Source organism: Rhinoderma darwinii, chromosome 1 (assembly GCF_050947455.1).
Source record: "Rhinoderma darwinii isolate aRhiDar2 chromosome 1, aRhiDar2.hap1, whole genome shotgun sequence".
Taxonomy (NCBI): Eukaryota; Metazoa; Chordata; class Amphibia; order Anura; family Rhinodermatidae; genus Rhinoderma; species Rhinoderma darwinii.
Window position 1 is genome coordinate 375,326,854 of NC_134687.1, and position 19,695 is coordinate 375,346,548.

At 42.3% G+C, this 19,695-nt stretch overlaps 1 protein-coding gene across 3 annotated transcripts in view; it reads left to right on the forward strand.

Annotated features, from left to right (window-relative positions):
• The first annotated feature begins 5,617 nt into the window (after positions 1 to 5,617).
• The window catches only part of GDA (guanine deaminase), a 65,011-nt gene continuing 50,933 nt past the window's right edge, over positions 5,618 to 19,695 (forward strand). Inside the window, exons 1-4 of one of the 3 annotated variants that reach the window (XM_075828095.1) lie at positions 8,055 to 8,149; positions 10,044 to 10,189; positions 17,593 to 17,681; positions 18,472 to 18,643. In XM_075828095.1, coding sequence (XP_075684210.1) covers positions 10,139 to 10,189; positions 17,593 to 17,681; positions 18,472 to 18,643 — 312 coding nt within the window. In that variant the 5' untranslated portion in view covers positions 8,055 to 8,149; positions 10,044 to 10,138. Of the gene's footprint in view, positions 5,799 to 8,054; positions 8,150 to 10,043; positions 10,190 to 17,592; positions 17,682 to 18,471; positions 18,644 to 19,695 lie in introns of those variants that run through there. The other 2 variants (XM_075828088.1, XM_075828099.1) reach the window with 2 other exon arrangements.

Below are 19,695 nucleotides of genomic sequence, written 5' to 3' on the forward strand. Positions count from 1 at the left end.
GTCTGCGACTTATGCCCCCTCTTCTTGGGGCCAGAACGAGAGAGGAACTTCTTAATCAGAGAAGGAGCCTTGACGTTCTCCTCTGGCTGCCATGACCTCTCTTCTGGACCAAACTGCTTTCAATCCACCAAGTAAAAGGCTTTTCCTCTTATCCTCTTGAAGTCCAAGATCTCCTTGACCTCGAATACATCGGCAGAACCACTGGGGGCAACTGCAGGGCTAAGAGTCTTCGATTAGCGGTTCAGCACCACAGGCTTCAGAAGAGACACGTGAAAGGAGTTGGGGATTCTGAGGGTAGCGGGCAGCCAAAGCTTATGAGACCGGGTTGATCCTGCTGGAGGATCTCAAAGGGTCCGAGGAACCTGGGAGCGAATTTGCACGATGACAACCTCAGCCGGATATTCCTTGAGGACAGCCAGACCTTGGTACCCGGAAGAAACTGGGCGGGGCTCTCTTCTCCTTGTGTCTGCCTTTCGCTTCATGCGGTCGACCGCCAGCAGAATAGAGGATCAGGCTTGCTGCCAGATCTGTAGGAAGTCCCTAAATGCAGGGACAGCTACAGGCACCTGGGACGTAACGGACACAGGGAGAGGAATTTGTGGATGTTGGCCGTAGACAATAAAGAATGGTATAGAAGCAGTGGACTCACTTATGTGGTTGTTATAGGGGAACTCGGCCCAAGGAAGAAGCTTCACCCAGTCATCATGCTGCCTGGAGATGAAGTGTTGTAAATAATTCTCCATGATTTGGTTGAGCATCTCGACTTAGCCATTGGACTGGGGATGGTAGGCTGAGGAAATGTCCAACTTTACATCACGGAGTTTGCAGAGGGCTGTCCAAAATTTCGAGGTGAACTGAACCCTCCAATCTGACACGATATGCAGAGGTAAGCCAAGCAGGTGGAAGATGTGATTGATGAAGAGGTCGGCCAGTCAAGAAGCAGAAGGTAGACCGGTCAGCGGAACGAAATGAGCCATCTTCGAGAATAATCCACCACCGCCCAGACCGCACTGCATCCAGCAGAGGGAGGCAGGTCCGTGACAAAGTCCACTGCTATATGCTGCCAGCGAGCACTGGAGCAGGCATGCAGGCTTGGGATGACCAACCTTGTTAGCTGCGCACACCGTGCAGGGCGAGACAAAGTCCATGATGTCTTTGGGAAGCGTGGGTGACCAGAAATGACAGGCAATCAGGTCTCGGGTTTTACGGGCACCCACATGACTTGCCAGTCTGGAGCTGTGTCCCCAGTGAAGGATTCTCCTTCTGTCTGCCAAGCGCACAAATAACCTCCCTGGAGGGATGTCTCCTACTTGCAGTGGGTTAACAGAGATAATGCAAGACGGATCTGTAATGTCGGGGTAGGGAGACAGACAGGTGAGCCCTAATCTACCCGCCACTAGTCCCTGCCTACTTGCACGGCCCGTCCTAGGCGACGGCGTACAACAGGGCGACGGTCCCTACGCTCAATATGTGCATGACAGACAAACAGACAAGGGTACACAGAAGCTAAGGGAATGGGGCAGTTGCCCACGGCAACACCGTGAGCAACAGGAGTAGTGAACGAGCCGAGTCAAACCAGGAGTGTACGAGGTACCAAACGCAGAGCAGGAGCGTAGTCAATAAAGCCAGGGTCAAAATGAAGCAAGGTCAATAGTAATAGCAGGAGCAGCAGAGCTAGGAAACAGGAAAGAATCACAGGCAAAGGACAAGCAGGAAATGAAGGTATAAATAGACCGAGGGCGGGAGCTAGAACCGTCTGGCCAGGCTGGGATAAGTTCTCCCACTCCTCAGCTTACCAGCCTGAGTGGTAGCAGATCGTGTCACTCTATCAGACCTAGGAGCAGATGCAGACTGATTAACCATGGGTGTCGACACAGAAGCTGTGTCTGGCAGATCCTTTACAGTACCCCCCTTTTATGAGGGGCCACTGGACCCTTTCTAGTTGGACCTGGCTTATTGGGGAACCGAAGATGGAACCTCCTGAACAATACCCCAGCGAGAACATGCTGGGCGGGTACCCAAGTCCTCTCCTCAGGCCCGTATCCTCTCCAGTGGACCAGGTACTGGAGGGAGCCTTGGACCAGCCTGCTGTCCACCATCTTGGCCACTTCGAATTCTACCCCTTCAGGGGTGAGAACAGGGACCGGAGGTTTCCTCGAGGTAGCCAAGGACGGGGAGCAGCGTTTCAGGAGGGAGGCATGAAACACGTCGTGTATTCGAAATGACGGGAGTAACTCCAGTCGGAAGGAGACAGGGTTAAGGACCTCAATGACCTTGTACGACCCTATATACCGGGGAGCAAATTTTTTGAAGACAGCCACACCAGATCCCCGACCACAAACAAGGGGTTAGCAGAACGTCTTCTATCTGCCTGAGTCTTTTGTATGCTCTGGGACGCCTCTAGGTTCTTCTGAACCTGGGCCCAGACTGTGCACAGTTCCCGATGAACGACATCTACCTTGCGATTGTTGGAACCACCAGGGGAAACGGAGGAGAACCGTGGATTAAACCCAAAATTACAGAAAAAGGGAGAGACCCCTGATGAGTTACTGACCCGGTTATTAAGGGAAAATTCGGCGCGGGATATGAAGGAGACCCAATCATATTGACAGTCAGAGATAAAACACCTTAAATATTGTTCTAGAGACTGATTAGTCCTCTCAGTTTGGCCAGTAGTTTCAGGATGGAAGGCCGAGGAAAAGGACAGATCAATCTCCAACTTTTTACAGAAAGCTCTCCAAAACAATGAAACAAATTGCACCCCTCTGTCAGAAACAATATTAACAGGAACCCCATGGAGACGCAGGATGTGTTTGACAAACAAGGTAGCTAACGTCTTGGCATTGGGTAGTTTCTTGAGGGGCACAAAATGGCACATCTTACTGTAGCGGTCTACTACAACCCACACCACCGACTTGCCTTGAGATGGAGGCAGATCGGTGATCAAATCCATGGAGATATGGGACCAAGGTCTCTGGGGAATGGGCAAAGAACATAGTAAGCCCACTGGATGGGACCTGGGAGTCTTAGACCTAGCACAAATTTCACAAGCGGCGACGTAGGCCTTAACGTCTTTAGGCAACCCAGGCCACCAATAGTTTCTAGCAATGAGGTGCTTGGTATCCAGGATGCCTGGGTGGCCAGATAATGCAGAGTCATGATTTTCCCTGAGTACCCTTAGCCGGAATTGCAGGGGAACAAACAGCTTGTTCTCAGGAAGGTTCCCGGGAGCTGAACCTTGATCAGCCGCAATTTCGGAGACTAAGTCAGAATCAACAGAGGATATGATTATACCTGGGGGCAAAACACAAGCAGGATCTTCCTCCGAAGGAGGGCTGGCCATGAAGCTACGCGACAGTGCATCAGCTTTAATATTTTTAGACCCAGCCCTATAGGTGACCACAAAGTTGAATCTAGTAAAAAACAACGCCCATCGAGCTTGTCTCGGGTTTAGCCTCCGGGCAGATGCTAGGAAAACCAGATTCTTGTGGTCGGTAAGGACCGTTACCTGGTGCCTAGCTCCCTCCAAGAAGTGGCGCCACTCTTCAAATGCACATTTGATAGCCAAGAGTTCGCGGTTGCCCATGTCATAGTTACTCTCAGTGGGCGAGAACTTCCCGGAGAAGTAGGCACAGGGACAAAGATGGGTGAGGGACCTGGTACCCTGGGACAAGACAGCACCCACTCCCACCTCGGAGGCGTCAACCTCCACGATGAATGGCTCCATTTGGTTAGGCTGAATCAGCACTAGGGCAGAGATAAAGCACTTCTTAAGGATCTCAAAAGCCTGGACCGCCTCCGGAGGCCAGTGGAGGAGATCAGCACCTTTGCGAGTAAGATCCGTAAGAGGCTTAGCGATGACCGAGAAGTTAGCAATAAATCTCCTGTAATAATTAGCAAACCCCAGGAAGCACTGTAACGCCTTCAGAGAGGCAGGTTGGATCCATTCAGCCACAGCCTGAACCTTGGCAGGGTCCATGCGGAATTCATTAGGTGTGAGGATTTGACCCAAAAATGGTATCTCTTGCACCCCAAACACACATTTTTCGGATTTAGCAAAGAGTTTGTTTTCCCGAAGGGCCTGGAGCACCTTCCTGACATGCTCAATGTGAGAGGACCATTCCTTGGAAAACACAAGTATGTCATCAAGGTACACTACAAGAAATACCCCCAGGTAGTCTCTTAAAATCTAATTTATGAAATTCTGGAAGACCGCAGGAGCATTACACAACCCAAAGGGCATGACGAGGTATTCGAAATGACCTTCGGGCGTGTTAAACGCAGTCTTCCACTCATCCCCTTCTCTGACTCGGATAAGGTTATAAGCCCCCCGAAGATCAAACTTAGAGAACCATTGGGCCCCCTGAACCTGATTGAAGAGATCAGGAATCAAAGGAAGGGGATACTGGTTCCTTACAGTGACTTTATTCAAGTTTCGGTAATCGATGCACGGCCTAAAACCACCATCCTTCTTCCCTATGAAGAAGAAGCCAGCACCTACCGGAGAAGTAGAGGGGCGAATATAACCCTTGGCCAGGCTTTCCTGGATATATTCTTTCATTGCCTCATGTTCGGGACAAGAGAGATTAAATATCCTACCCTTAGGGAGCTTAGCTCCTGGTACCAAATCGATTGCGCAATTGTATTCTCTATGAGGAGTTAACACTTCGGAGGCCTTTTTAGAAAAAACATCAGCGAAGTCCTGAATAAACTCAGGTAGAGTGTTCACCTCCTCAGGGAGAGAAATAAAATTAACAGAAAAACAGGACGTCATGCATTCATTACCCCATTTAGTAAGATCCCCAGTACTCCAGTTAAACGTGGGATTATGCATCTGCAACCAGGGAAGGCCTAAAACCAAATCAGATGATAATCCCTGCATCACCAGTACAGAACACTGCTCCAAATGAATGGAGCCAACAATGAGTTCAAAAACAGGGGTATGCTGTGTAAAATAACCATTAGCAAGTGGAGTGGAGTCGATACCCACTACCGGGACAGGTTTAGGCAAATCAATCAATGGCATAGCTAGAGACATAGCAAATCCTACAGACATAATATTAGCAGAAGACCCTGAATCCACGAAGGCACTAATTAGCATAAAGCAAAAAAATCGCTCATAAAGTGGTAACAATAGATCGTTTTTCTAAATAAAAAGCATTACTGTCACCTACATTATAGCGCCGATCTCCTTATGTAGCAGATATGGCACTTATAATGTGGTGACAGAGTCTCTTTAAACTTCAGAGTTGATTTTATTGCGCTTCAGTACAACTATTTTAAATGTTGTTTTTCCTTTTTTTTTTAAGATGTACAGATAAATATACATGACAACAATAGATGCCAGAATTGACAGAAAGACTTTAGAGTCAATATCTATATTGACAAGTAAGAACACCTTGCTGAGAGAAGGATGGTTGACTTATTTTCATGCAGCATGCTCCTAATGTGATACTATTTGCTGAGTAACCATTGAGAAATAGGATGTTCCTAGGTGACTGATAGACATTTCAGAATAAAAGAAGATAAAGCCGTGCCAGCTTGAAGCTAGAGAAGTCATTGGTGCAGAGCAGGGAGCTCAGCCTCCTCCTTGTATGAATGATAATACATAAGGCAGTAGACTACTCTGTGCTGCAGAGCCTGGACCTACCCTGCTTATAGAAACCTGCTGCTTCTACTGCTGAGCTGCTATGGATGCAGTGCAACATGTCTTCAAAGGCACTTTTATACATTCAACTACTAGGTGTGATTTGGAGATAATAGAGAACCATATGCTAGGTACAGACCGTGTCGGGAAAGTGAGTATATTGTTGATCGATAAAAAATATATGCATGCATGTATAAATACTAAAGGTCATATGTCTGTCTACATTTTAATATATAACGTACAGAATATGATATTTTACAATATGCCATGATTGTATACATGTATTATTTTCTATGTTATCTGTATTGAAATGTCATTTTATTATGTAACTATATACAATAATTTCTTTAACAAAAAAAACCCCCAAAAAACAACACCCCAAAATCCAAAAGACTATAAGATGGTAGGGCTGAAGATATCAATCTTCGGAATCTTCCGGACACTGTGTGGGCATGTATCATTAATTTACGGCAGTTACTGTAGGTTTCTGTTAGTTTGTGGGTGGAAAGTGTTAAATGTGCTGTATCAGTGAATGCCAACTCCGGATCATTAGTATAGAGTAGTGATATGTACCCGAGGGGAAACATCTATCAAAATTTTCTTTATTAAATATTTATCAGAATTAAGTATTTTATTAAATATTAGTCTGTTAATTGGAGGAGGATGTAGTTTATTGCCTATTGTTCTGGAAACATTTAATGTGATCATTCTGATTTGCAGCTTCTGTCAATAAAGTTTGAAAAATTAATAGGCAATTTTTAATGGCCTTCGGAAAGACTGGCACTTGGCAGAAGATGTTCTGATTTACTGTCACAATCCCAACACCTACATATTAAATGGATTCATTAATAAATGGTATTTGAAACACAATCATATGTAGTAATAATAATAATAATAATAATAATAATGATAACTCAGAAGACATGTATTCATTAATGGGCATTTGTGTTAAACCCTTAGTGACCAGCCTATTTTAGGCCCTAATGACCAAGCAATTTTTTTTGTTTTTCTATAGTCGTATTCAAAGAGCTAAAACTTAGCTATATGACAACTTGTTTATTGAGGGATTAGTTGTACTTTTTAATGGCACCATTTTGGGGTACAGGTAATTTTTTGATTAACTTTTACTAACTTTTTTGGGGGGGAATAGAAAAAAAACTGAAATTCCACCAATATTCTGTGCATTTTAAATTCACGCCGTTTACCGCGTGGCGGGAATAACAGGTTACCTTTATTCTATGGGTCGGTACGATTACGACGATACCACATATGTAGAGGATTTTTATGTTTTATAACTTTTGCACAATAAAATCTCTTTTGAACTAAAATTATTTGTTTTTGCATTGTCGCTTTCCAAGAGCCGTAACTTTTTTCTTTTTCCGTCAATGTAGTGATATGAGGGCTTGTTTTTTGCGGGACGAGACTTAGTTTTCATTAGTACATTTTAGGTGTACATGGGACTTATTGATTAACTTTTATTATTACTTTTTTGGAGGACAATGGAAAAAAATAACAATTTTGCCATTGTTTTTTGCGTTTTTTTTTTACGGCATTCACCTTGCGGTTTAAATGACATGTTAACTTTGTTTGGGTCATTACGGGTGCGGCAATACCATATATGTGTACTTTTAATTCTTTTTTATACTTTTACTAAATAAAACCACTTTTTATGGAAAAAAAAAGTTTTTTTCCATCTCTTTACTGTAATCTTTTTTAATAATTTTTATTTTACATTAATTACTTATTATTTTTTCAGTCCCACAAGGGGATTTGACTATGCGATCTTTAGATCGCAGATATAATGCTTTGGTATACTTAGTATACCAGAGCATTACTGCCTGTCAGTATAAAACTGACAGGCAATCTATTTGGCCATGCCTCCGGCATGGCCTAATAGGCATATAGCCAGGGCGGGCCTCCGGCCGCCATGGCACCCCACCGGAGACCTTCGATTGCATTTGCGGGATGCCGATGGGTGAGAGAGAGAGAGAGAGCCCCCTCCCTCTGTAAACAACTTAAATGTTGCGGTCGCTACTGACCACAGCATTTGAGGGGTTAAACGGCCACGATCGAAGTAACCTTCGATTGCTACAGGTGGAGCAGAAGCCCGGCTGTCATCAGACAGCCGAGCACCCGCTACAGCCTGCATGGGACACCCGTGCAGGACTTAGACTCGGCTGCTGTGGAAAGGCGGTGGCCTAGCCTAAGGCCAGTGGCGGATTATCATATGGGCGATTCGGGCGGCCGCCCGGGGCCCGAGGCTCCCAGGGGGCCCATGGCAGCCCGAACCGCACATCATTTTGCAAACCTATTCAGCGCGCTAGCGCTGCTACAAGCCGAAGATGAGGAGGGGAGGAGCAGAGAATTGGCCGGGATCCAGGGGTAGGACACGCCTCCCTGACAAGTGCGGGCGCCGCCATTGAGTAACAGAACAGCGACGGACGGCTGTTCTGTTACTCCAAAGCTGCAAGAAGAGCCGGGCGGGCGGTCACCGGCGCTGAGGTCAGTACAGGCTTATCCTCCTGCCCAACTGGTTCCCGACCGCTGGCTGTATTTTTACGGCCAGCGGTCAGGGACGGGTCCTTAAAACCCGAGCCATAGACTTTCTACGGCTCGGGTTTTAACATGCTGCCCGCGCGATCGGGCAGCTGAATGTCGGGTCTCCGGCTGTCAGTGACTGCCGGGGACCCTGAGGAGAAGACAGAAGCAGCTATTCTGCTTCTGTCTTCTCCGATGTCTTACACAGCGTTCAATGAACGCTGTGTATAGGAATAGAGACAGCAGCAGCGGCGCTGTCTCTATTCCTCCCGGTGATCATGTGACTGGTCACATGATCGCCGGGTGCCGTTAGTGGCAGACTGTTGCTGGGTCTAACTAGACCCAGCACAGCCCTATTAGTGACAATCGTCACTATGAGAGGGCTGATTTTCCCTGTAACTGGGGCTGCTGTGCAGCTCCAGTTACAGTGGAAAAACATGGTGTAAAAGAAAGAAAAAGTATATATAAAGTTCCCCAAAGGTCTTTTTTGACCTTTGAGGATCAGACCACAGTAATAAAAAAATAATAAAGTAAAGTGCAAAAAAAAATTAAATAATAAATGCACATAAAATACCCACCCCCAAAAAAAACATTCCCCCCGCCAATCATTGTTGTAACGCTAGCGCTGACCCAATTACCCTAATATAGACATGTAATATATTAAAATTTACGGTAGACAATGGCGATCACAAATAAAAGGTCTATTTTAGGGTAAAACTATGTTATTACCAAAAAAAATAGCTGAAACGTAAAAAAGCTTATTTTTTTTACTATTATTTTCAAACTTTATGAATAAAAATTCTAAAATAGCAAAAAAGGTGTGTATAAAAACGATAAAAAACGAAACCTGCATTGTCTACGGAAAAAACGTCGCAAAAATCACGTCGTTTTAATTTATTTTTTATAAAAATGTGTGTTTGGTGCAACTTTGTAATTACGTTTTATTAAAAAATATTTTCACTTTTTGAGATACAGCTGCTTTGTATCCTGTATCCGTCAGGTCAGCAGGACTGACGGGATCAGTGACACGGGCCCTGCGCTAAATTATAATCTTAGATGTGATAGATTTGAGGTGGATCCTGCGTGTCACTGATCCTGTCAGTCCTGCTGACCTGACGGATACAGGATACAAAGCAGCTGTATCTCAAAAAGTAAAAATATTTTTTAATAAAATCAATCAATCACACACATACTAATATATATATATATATATATATATATATATATATACATATATATATAAAATTATGATATAAAGTTTTTAAATGTGTACATAACATTGTGGCACTATATACAAGGGGGAGCGCTGTGTGGCACTATATACAAGGGGGAGCGCTGTGAGGCACTATATACAAGGGGGAGCGCTGTGTGCCACTATATACAAGGGGGAGCGCTGTGTGCCACTATATACAAGGGGAGTGCTGTGTGGCACTATATACAAGGGGGGGCGCTGTGTGGCACTATATACAAGGGGGAGCGCTGTGTAGCACTATATACAAGGGGGGGCTGTGTAGTGCTATCCACAGTGGTATGTGTGTGGCGCTCTTTATAGGGGGGGGGCTTTTTGGTGCTATTTACAAGAGGGGGAGGGCTGTGTGACGCTCTCTACAGGGGGCTGTATGGCACTATCTATATGGGGCTGTGTGTAACGCTCTCTACGGGGGGAATGTGTGATATATAGAGGGGGCTGTGTATGGCGATATCTATGGGGGGCTGTGTGTGGCACTATGTACAGGGGGCTGTGTGTGTATGTGGCGTTTTACAGTGTGTGGTATTATATTCAGGCACGCAGTGTTTAGTGCTATTATATTTAGGGGCACAGTATGTGGCACCATAATAACTTTATTTTCGTTTATAGGTGTGGAAATGTTGGAAAAGTGAGGAGACGTCTGAGTGGCAAATTCTGCAGAAATGAGTCATGGCCGGGAGAAGTCGTCATGAGCGCTGGATCGGATGGAGAAGAAAAGAGGAAGAAAACTACTAGAATCTGAGACGTCGTCACCTGTGAGTCACTAGATTTATAGAGAATCTGTCACCTCTCCTGACATGTTTATTATAGGAATCCTTGTATTTCACAAAAAGTCTTTCTGTAGTCCAGGACTGATAGACAATTCCCCTTGTCAGGAGGATGTGTCCCTGCACAGTGTGATACTCTCAGTATGTATGGACACAGCCCTGTGACAAGGGAAATCGTAACACTGTTAATGCTTGCCCAGAAAGGTAGTGTTAAAAATAGTTACGGCGCGGCAGGGCGGCGGTGAGGAAGGGGGGCCCAAGTTTGGGTAACAGCCCAGGGCCCATGGTCTACTTAATCCGCCACTGCCTAAGGCCCCTTAGTAGCCGCAGTGAAAAGGCATATTGGTGGTCACTAAGGGTTTAAATACCGAAACTAGTTGAATATTTAAGAAAATAGGTTTGGCTTTAGCTTATAGAGGGCAATCACTGTCTACTGGAATTATCCTGGTTTGTAGTTTATGTCAATGAACTCATCAACTTTTTGGGGCCTTGAGTATGAATGTACTAACAAAAGGCTAAAGAAATTATATTCTCTCAACTTGTACTATAGGCTAGAAAAGGCTTAGTCATACAATATTGACCTTGACAAGGCTCAAAGGCCACACTTACACGGCATATTTGTTGTGGAATTTAGGTGTGAGTTCCGCACAGAAAGTCTACAACAAATAATGGGGTTTTGAAAACTCTATTCACAAACAATGGAAAATATTAGCGCAAATTTTGAGACCATATTGTGGATTTGAAATTTCACATCGTGGTCTATTATGCTATGGATTTTCTAGGCAAAGTGTGAAATCCGCAGAAAAACGCGAGTTGCTACAAAAACGTCTGAAAATCAGGAGCTGTTTTCGCCTGAAAACAACTCCATATTTTCAGATGTTTTTGGTCGCTGCGTGTGAACTTACCCTCAACTTTTCAGCAATTTGTCCTATTTGTCCCATTTGTCCCGTAAGGACCGAGCCTATATTGGAAATTTTCTGTCTTTGTGTCGCTGCATTCAGAGAGCAATAACTTTACATAGCTGTATGCAGGCTTGTTTTTTGCGTAACGAGTTGTATGTAATTTTCTATGGCACCTTTTTGGGGTACAAATAACTTATTGACTTTTTTTTTTTGGGGGAGGAGATAGAGAAAATTACAATCCTGCCATTTTTTTTTTGTGCTTTAAATTAATGCCTGCATAAATAACCTTTTTATGTTTTACAATTTTTTCAAAATAATAGCAAATTTCATGGAAAAAAAAATGGTTTTTATATTGCTGCATTCCTCGAGCCATAACTTTTTTTATTCTTTTGTTGATGTAGCCTTGGGCTTGTTATTTGCAACACAACCATACTCAGTACTCTCAGTATACCAAAAGCATTATTGCCTGTTAATATTAAACTGATAGGCAATCTATTAGGCCATGCCCATGGCCCTAATATGCGTATAGCCATGGCAGGCCCTTCGATTGTGTCATGGGGCGCCAATAGAAGGTTGGTAGAGGGAGTCCCCCGTCTGTCAACCACATCAGAGGCCACGGTCACTATTGATCGCAATGTTTAAGAGGTTAACTGCCCATGATCCCGGCCTTTACAGCAAGGGCTACTGCAATAATCACATGGGCACAGCTTCATGTCAGTGCGATCACTGTGACACAGGTTAAATAACAAGATTTGCTCTGATATTAAAGGGTTAAGTAACTCGCCACACAATGTCAACACAGCTAAATGGTGACCATGGTAAACATAAATAACATCCTACCTATTTCCATTATCAGGAAGCTGTCACAGCTTATTATATACACTTGACAATGTGTAGACAAGGAACGAAAAAATCCTGAGCGTTTCATAATATAAACAGAAACGACTGTATGAGATTACACAGTAATTAGAATACAGTACATCTCATATGAGCAAACAACACAGGAAACCATCTATCGGAATGTATTTTCGCTATAGTTTCATCTCTTCTTTTGACCTGTAGAGGAGTTTAACTTCTGTTTATTTGCAAAGTATAGCAAAACAAGTTTTATATGGCAAAAGTCTTTTAAGGGTATGTTCACACGGCAACGCCAAATACGTCTGTAATTACGGAGCTGTTTTTAGGCGAAAACAGCTCCTGAATTTCAGACGTTATTAAAAGTGCAGGCGTTTTTCGCGGCGTCCATTACAGACGTAATTGGAGCTGTTTTTCAATGGAGTCAATGAAAAACAGCTCCAATTACGTCCCAAGAAGTGACATGCACTTCTTTGTAGCGAGCGTCTTTTTACGCGCCGTCTTTTGACAGCGACGCGTAAAAATACACCTCGTCTGCACAGAACGTCGTAAAACCCATTGAAATCAATGGGCAGATGTTTGCAGATGTATTGGAGCCATTTTTTCAGGTGTAAAACACCTGAATTACGTCCGTAAATAGGCCGTGTGAACATACCCTAACCGTGATTCTTAACGTTAATGATTTTTAGCTGAGAAAAAACATGAAATGTGCGGTCTTTTGTTAAGAGCAATATGCTAGGTGGTCACAATTATATATAAAGGAATTAAAGAAAGACTCCAGCTATATAATGCCCCTGTATAAGACAATGATTAAATTTGAAATGTGAATATTTGGAAAATTTAAATGCTTTTTTTTATTTTAGTTCACTTACATGATGCATATTTTCCAGCTGTCCTTTTCTAAATACTGTTTTAGTTTTACAATTAAAAGTCATTTTTACAAACTGTAAGATAGTAAAAGGCATGGTTTATGTCCTGCTAAGGTTCCTTTCACCTTGTATGCCCTCTTTCTTGATCTGAAGACCAGAATACTCTCCCTGAGACAGACTGGTTGCCAGGAACAGGCCCCTTTTCGAAGACTGTTGATAGGCAGTAAATAAAAGTTGGGTATCTACTGTGTTGACAGCAAAGAAGGTCAAAGAAGACAAGCAGTCATGGTATTCAATTTCACATATTAGCTTATGTTTTTATTAGATTTGAAAAGAGAAAAAATTATTTAAACCTTTTCTACTGTGGGCGGAGCTTAGGTATCCCATGGTTATGTGCATCTGTCAAATGATATCTGCCTAGGGAATAGTAACTAATATTTAGTAGACTTATTTTGTAGTATGGAAAAATAGTGTCAGAGATAACAGCAATGCGCTGATACAATGTAAAAACCATAGTATAACATTAAATACATAAAGCATAAAGCCTTTACAATTTACAGTTGTATAACACATTAAAACATTTGGGAATAATAGAACAAGGCTGGTATATTGAGCTGTGGCACAACATTTAATAAAACAAATAATTTTCATTGTGGGTTTTTTTCTGTGATTTTAACTAGATCAGAATTTTCTTTTTGGGAGAAATCATCTTATTAGCACCCTGCCCCATTGGCTACTCTATGGAGAGGTAAAGATGGGCCAAGCACTGTAATGCAATTCTATGGCCCTTCTTGAACTGTCCCAAAGGAAGCCGATGGGAGCCAAGGGTGCATGCCACTCTACAGAGCACCTCAAGCTCTTTTGTTCTAGTATTCAGTGCTCCAGCCCACTGATATCATAATCTCTGCCTTCAAGAGTAGTTGCAAGAAATTCCTTATAGTTGCCCTGAGAACCTGTGAGAAGAACAAATTTATGGCAGCTTGTTTTTAGGGGCAACAGATACTCTTAGGGTCCTTTTACATCGGCAGATTTCTGCTTGTAAATGAGCATGGATCGACAATATAGCACGTCGATCGCTTCTCTTTTAACTCCAATTACATAGAGCAGTCATTGTACTGTATGAGGGTGAATGAGATGGTTTATTCCTATACAGCTTGGATCATTCTCTGCAGCAATTCCCTGTTGTACTGCCAACAATGATGATTTTTAATCCCGCAAAAAAATATGCGATCAGTCGACAAACAAGCGTTTGTCAGCTGATCGCAGGGGCCCTTGTCGCTGGGCCCTTTTACACGGGACGATGATCGAAAATCAGCTTTCCCTTCTCCCGACCATTGTAAAAAAAGCCTTAACTGCCGTTACATGAAAAGAAAGGCCTGTGTCTCCTGGCAGCCAACAAGGAAACTGTAGGTAATAGTCATAATTAAAAAGTGTTAACAATTTTGACAGTAACACCTTGACTTCAGCAGGAATTTGCTTTATGTAGAGGGTAAATAAATGAGTAATGTCGAGCTGATATCAAGCTTGCTTTGTACTGCAGAAAAGTAAACAAAGAATAATAAAGATATAATAAACCTAATGTTTAACGTCTTAAAGGAGTTCTCCATGATTAATAGTTTTTATTTGATTTAACACTACATTTTACGACATTTCGGCAAGAGCGTTTGTATGGACATGTGTATTTGCCTCCTTCGCATGCCCAAACATGTCTGTAAATGGAAACATTATGTACATAGTCTTCGGTAAAGTGTAAGTGAAACCTAAGTTCAACACACGTCTGTGATGGTGTTATTCTTTTAATGCAATGAAATGAAGAATATTTTTTATGAATTGCTGGTGTCCATTTATCTGTGATTTCCAATAACAGAGGTCAGAGTTCATTAATGATCAGTATTCCCAAACGTATTTGAGACTAATCGCCCTATTACACGGGCCAATAATCGGTCAAATGAGCGTTCGTATGAATGCTCGTTCACGATCATTGTCCTGCGTAAACAGAGCAACGGTCAGCCGATGAACGAGCAAACACTCTTTCATCGGCTGATCTGCTGAATTAATGAATGTGTGAATTAAAGGTTCCCTAGTCAGACTCTTTACATGTTTCACCATCTATAGTGGCTTCCTCAGGGGAGATGTCTGTTTGTAATACAAACGTGTGTTTTAATCCACAGCACGTCAATTTATGCTGCAGTAGCATTGCCCTTTTGTTGCGGGTTATCCCCATTGAATTCAGTTAATTTTGCGATGTTTGCAGCGGAAACACTGCGATTCCAGCTGACGTTTCATCCCCTGTGACTGCTGCAGTCAATCACAGGCTGCAACAGTCACATGGGCTGCAGCATCATCACAATTTGCAACGCATCCGACCTGTGGGAATATATCCTTAGTGGATTTATGGGACAAATCTGCTACGTGTGAACATACCCTAGTGTTATCAATAACCCTGGATCTACAGAATAGTCTAGATGGTAAATGATAAAAAAATAAGATAATGGGGGAAATTTTATAAAACATTTAGAAAAGTCACATGTTTTGGTGCACACCATATTTATGCTAATGCTTGGAACTTTTCACTCCTCTTGCCACTTTTCAAAAGTGGCTCATAGATTTCATAGACTCCAATTTCTGATGCAAGGCCAGCAAACATCTGCCAGATTTATTAAGAGGCGACGCCAGTGTAAGAAAATCTGCCCAATTGTATGAACTTTTTAAAGACCCAAAATAATATAACTTTCCCCTGAATGTATGGTAAGGGTTAGCTGTAGTGCTTCCTACTGTTCCCTTAGATGGTTTGGTACAAACATACAAAGTGAAGAATATTGCGTAAAATGGAAACATTAAATCTATACAAGAAGTAGTACAATCTAGATGATAAGCCATAAACTTCCAATAGCAATTTCACAGAGGTGAATTCCAGACATAGTAGTCTAGATCAGTGATAAATTACATCAACGTACCCCCAGAGCTATAATCATGCACTATTCTGCAACTATTAAATTCACGGCATAAGGACAGGGGTAGTAACCCCTACAGACATGGCATGTACCACCTTGGGTACATATTCATAGCCTAGGGTCTAAGGTGTCAGTATCATACATCCCACAGCTATGGAAGACAGCCCAACAGGAGAAATGGATTAAAAAAAAGGTTGTTTTTTTTTCTGATTATTCGATATTCTATCCAGATAATATTTGGCAGTGGTGTCTGGTAGCCACTTAACCCCATGAAAATACCTGTTTATCTGAGTCCAATAACATACCTGTTTTGTCAAAGATACATTTAGAGCTAAAGGGTGGTCACCTTAAAAACACATTTGAAGTTATGAGGGTTGATCACCCAATAGTATTAGGAAAATGTAACCATGTTCGCTGTGTTATAGAGAATATTGTAAGCTTACATCATAGCATTGTAAGAATTAATTTTTTTAAGTTAGAACCATAGGTAGTCAGCCCGAAATAAGATGAGAAATGGTCAATATTTTTATAATTCAATGACTATTGTCACGTTGGGTTCGTGGACCCACTGGGCTTTACCGCCTTGGCGGTATGGCAGCTGGCCAACAGGGCGCAGGTCACAGTCTATAGTTCGTATAGGGTACCTGTGGCAGTTCGGACAGTAGCAAGGCAGGCTCGGCTGGGACTAGGCAGCGAGTAGACTTCAGGCGTGGAGTAGCAGGACAGGCGTAGATACAGCCCAGCACGGCACTTGACCAGGATAGCACGAGATACAGGATACAGGATACACTGGGAACTAGAAAACACTAGGAGACCATTTGCATAGACAAACTAGGATACGACAAACAACGCTCAGGCATTGCAGGAAGGGGCTGGGCCCTTCTTATAGTCCAGGGTGCTAATGGGCTAATTTAGCATTAAAGTCTGGTGCGCGCGCTGCCTCTTTAAGAGTGGGCACGAGTGTGCGTGCGCACCCTATGGGACCCGGCCGATGTGAGTGGAAGTCAGGAGGTGAGTGAACCTGACGGCCCGCAGCCATGGACATGACAACTATTACTTTATCCTCAAAATATTGTAATGGTGTTCATGGATGAGTCAGGGAAGTCACATAACTGTCGTTTTGTCCTTTCTAGAACAAGTAAGGGAACTGGTGAAAGGGAAACATGCCTCACAAAACATGGCACACAAGGCATATATGAGTCATCTTAAAATGGAACAGTTTTTAAGCTGCCGACATATTATTTCATTTGCTGTAACTTTTGGAATTAGCTATGTTTTACTATGTTTAAGTTAAAATTAATTGCAGTCATCCTTATAGTAATATAGTAAATCCTATAGTATAAACGGAAATAAGTCATTAGGTGAAAATGAAGCGTAATAAAATAAAAAACATAATTGGAATATATATTGGTGCAACAGAGGTGGGAATATGAAGAGGAGGATACACCCAAATTAACAGAGGCACGTCTATTACTTAAAGTAGATCTGTCACCTCAATATGCTGCCCTAGGAACAGAGGAATTAAAACTTTGTATCAGTAAAATGGAGCTATGGCTACTATAAACATATATTAATAAATTAATTAAGAATATAGAGTACATTGTCACAATTCATGAAACGTTTACTATATCCCATATTTTGTGTTAGTATGACACATATCAATTTGCTGCATTGTATTCATGGAATCCTCACCAATATGAATGTCCATGAATTCTTTTCTTCAGATGTGTAGAGTACCCAAGCAGAAGTAAGAATGTTTATTTTTTGTGAAACTGATGTCATAAATTCTTATGCCCAACTTCTTTTTCTAGATTTTGTTCTTTGAAGATGCCCAGATACAATCAAGATTGTCTCAGAAGTGGGGGTTTGATGAAAGCAACATTCAAGCACTTGGAAATAAGTAAATATCTGTCATGGTATATATATATTTAACAATGAGTAAGCCAATATTAAAGTACAGCTTGACCACATAATTAACTTAATAAGTGTATGTTCATAAGTAGGTCCATTATTACAGCGTCCACAGGGGTTGTCATTCTGATTTTCACCACTACTGATCAGCATTTTGCCTAGTTATGTGTATTTATAAGCCAAAACATTGCTGCATAACTAGGCAGATACATGAGACTTTATCTTCCTCTTATAAAAAAAAAAACCTACAGCACTGAGACCATGTTTCTCCATGCACTTTCTTCCATATGATACTTGGAGGGGGTATGTGTATAAAACTGTTACCTAATAATCGCTGCTAATGTGTTCTGTAGAGCAATTTTATTGATGATAACAATATACACTTTTAATTATTAAAGCTAGCCGTAAAGCTAGGGCTACACTGCGACTGTAACTGCGACACAGGTCGTGCGGCCAAAGATTGCTGTGTGTCTCTGCATGCACCTGCTGGATTTCTTGCAACTGTTGGGTTCCGGTCGTTGCACATTGACCTTAATTACATGTGATGCATGCAGGGCACACAACGATCTTTAGATGTGCGACCTAGTTGGCCTAATGCAACATTCAGGACAAAAAAATTGGGTCCTTAAAAGGAGTTATCAATCATACCCTATGCTCACAGAAAAGCTAAGAATTGGAACATGTGTCACTGGCCATAAGTGTTTATGGTCAGCATTACATAGCTATAAGTATAAAATCTGTGTCTTTCTTTATTAATATAGCATGCTTTATCATTTTAGTGAATTCTTTATGCCAGGAATGATTGATACCCATATCCATGCACCCCAGTATACCTTTATTGGAATAGGAATGGAAAGGCCTCTTTTGGAGTGGTTGGAACATACTACATTTCCGACAGAAGATACATTCTGCGATGTAGAACTTGCTAGAAACATGTACAATACAGTTGTGGTAGGTCTGCATAGATAATGCATTTTTCTATGTTCTAATGGCTTCAGTATCTGCTCCAAACAAGACTACAAGTACATCATGTGAATATTTGGATAGTTCAGACCTTTCTTCAGAAGATCTCATCTTTGTAGGTAGGAACAATATTTAGCAATTGAAATACAGATACAGCATTTCTATATAAATATTCTATGACTTTAGTTCTACATTAGGCTCTCATCCAGAGGCGTAGCTAGGTTCTCCAGAACCCGGGGCAAAGATTCAGTTTGGCGCTCCCCCCCAACCTCTTTCCCGACATCTCCTTCCCCCTCGCCATGTTTGTTTTCTCTACCAATCGACGTGTCATTTCTTTTCCACATTTCTTTTTATGTAACTCGAGCATAAAAACATTTGTACATTTTACAAGCAATATAGTTCTATACACATCATCAGAATAGTTCTCAGTACATAAATACAGCCCCAGGACCAAGCTCATTACATATATACAGCACCAGCACAAATACAGCTCAATTTAGTGCAACCCCTGCCATATAGGTTTGCACTAAATTGTTTCCAGCTCCCAGCATGTCCCGAACAATGGTAAGGATATGTTGGGAGTTGCTGTTTCACAAAAAATAAATCCTATCATAATCATACCACCCATCATCTCGCTGCAGATCATACACTGACTACAGTACTGATTAGAGGCAGAATAAACATTTACATTAAGTGACTCACCGGTGAGACCTCTATGATGACTTCTCCCGGTCACAGCCCATTTCTGCAGTTTGCCGCTCAGATGTCTTCTGCTTCTCACTTTTCCAACATTTCTACACCTATAAACAAAGATAAAGTTTTCATTATACCACACACTACGCCCCTAAATATAATAGCGCCATACACTGCACCTCTAATTATAATAGCACCATACACCGTATCCCACACACACACACACACACTGTGCCCCCTGTAAATAGAGCCTGCCATAGAGCCCCCTGTAGATAGTGCCCCCATATAGCCCACCCCTGTATATAGTGTCCCACATATAGCTCCCCCTATAGTGCTCCACAGATAGC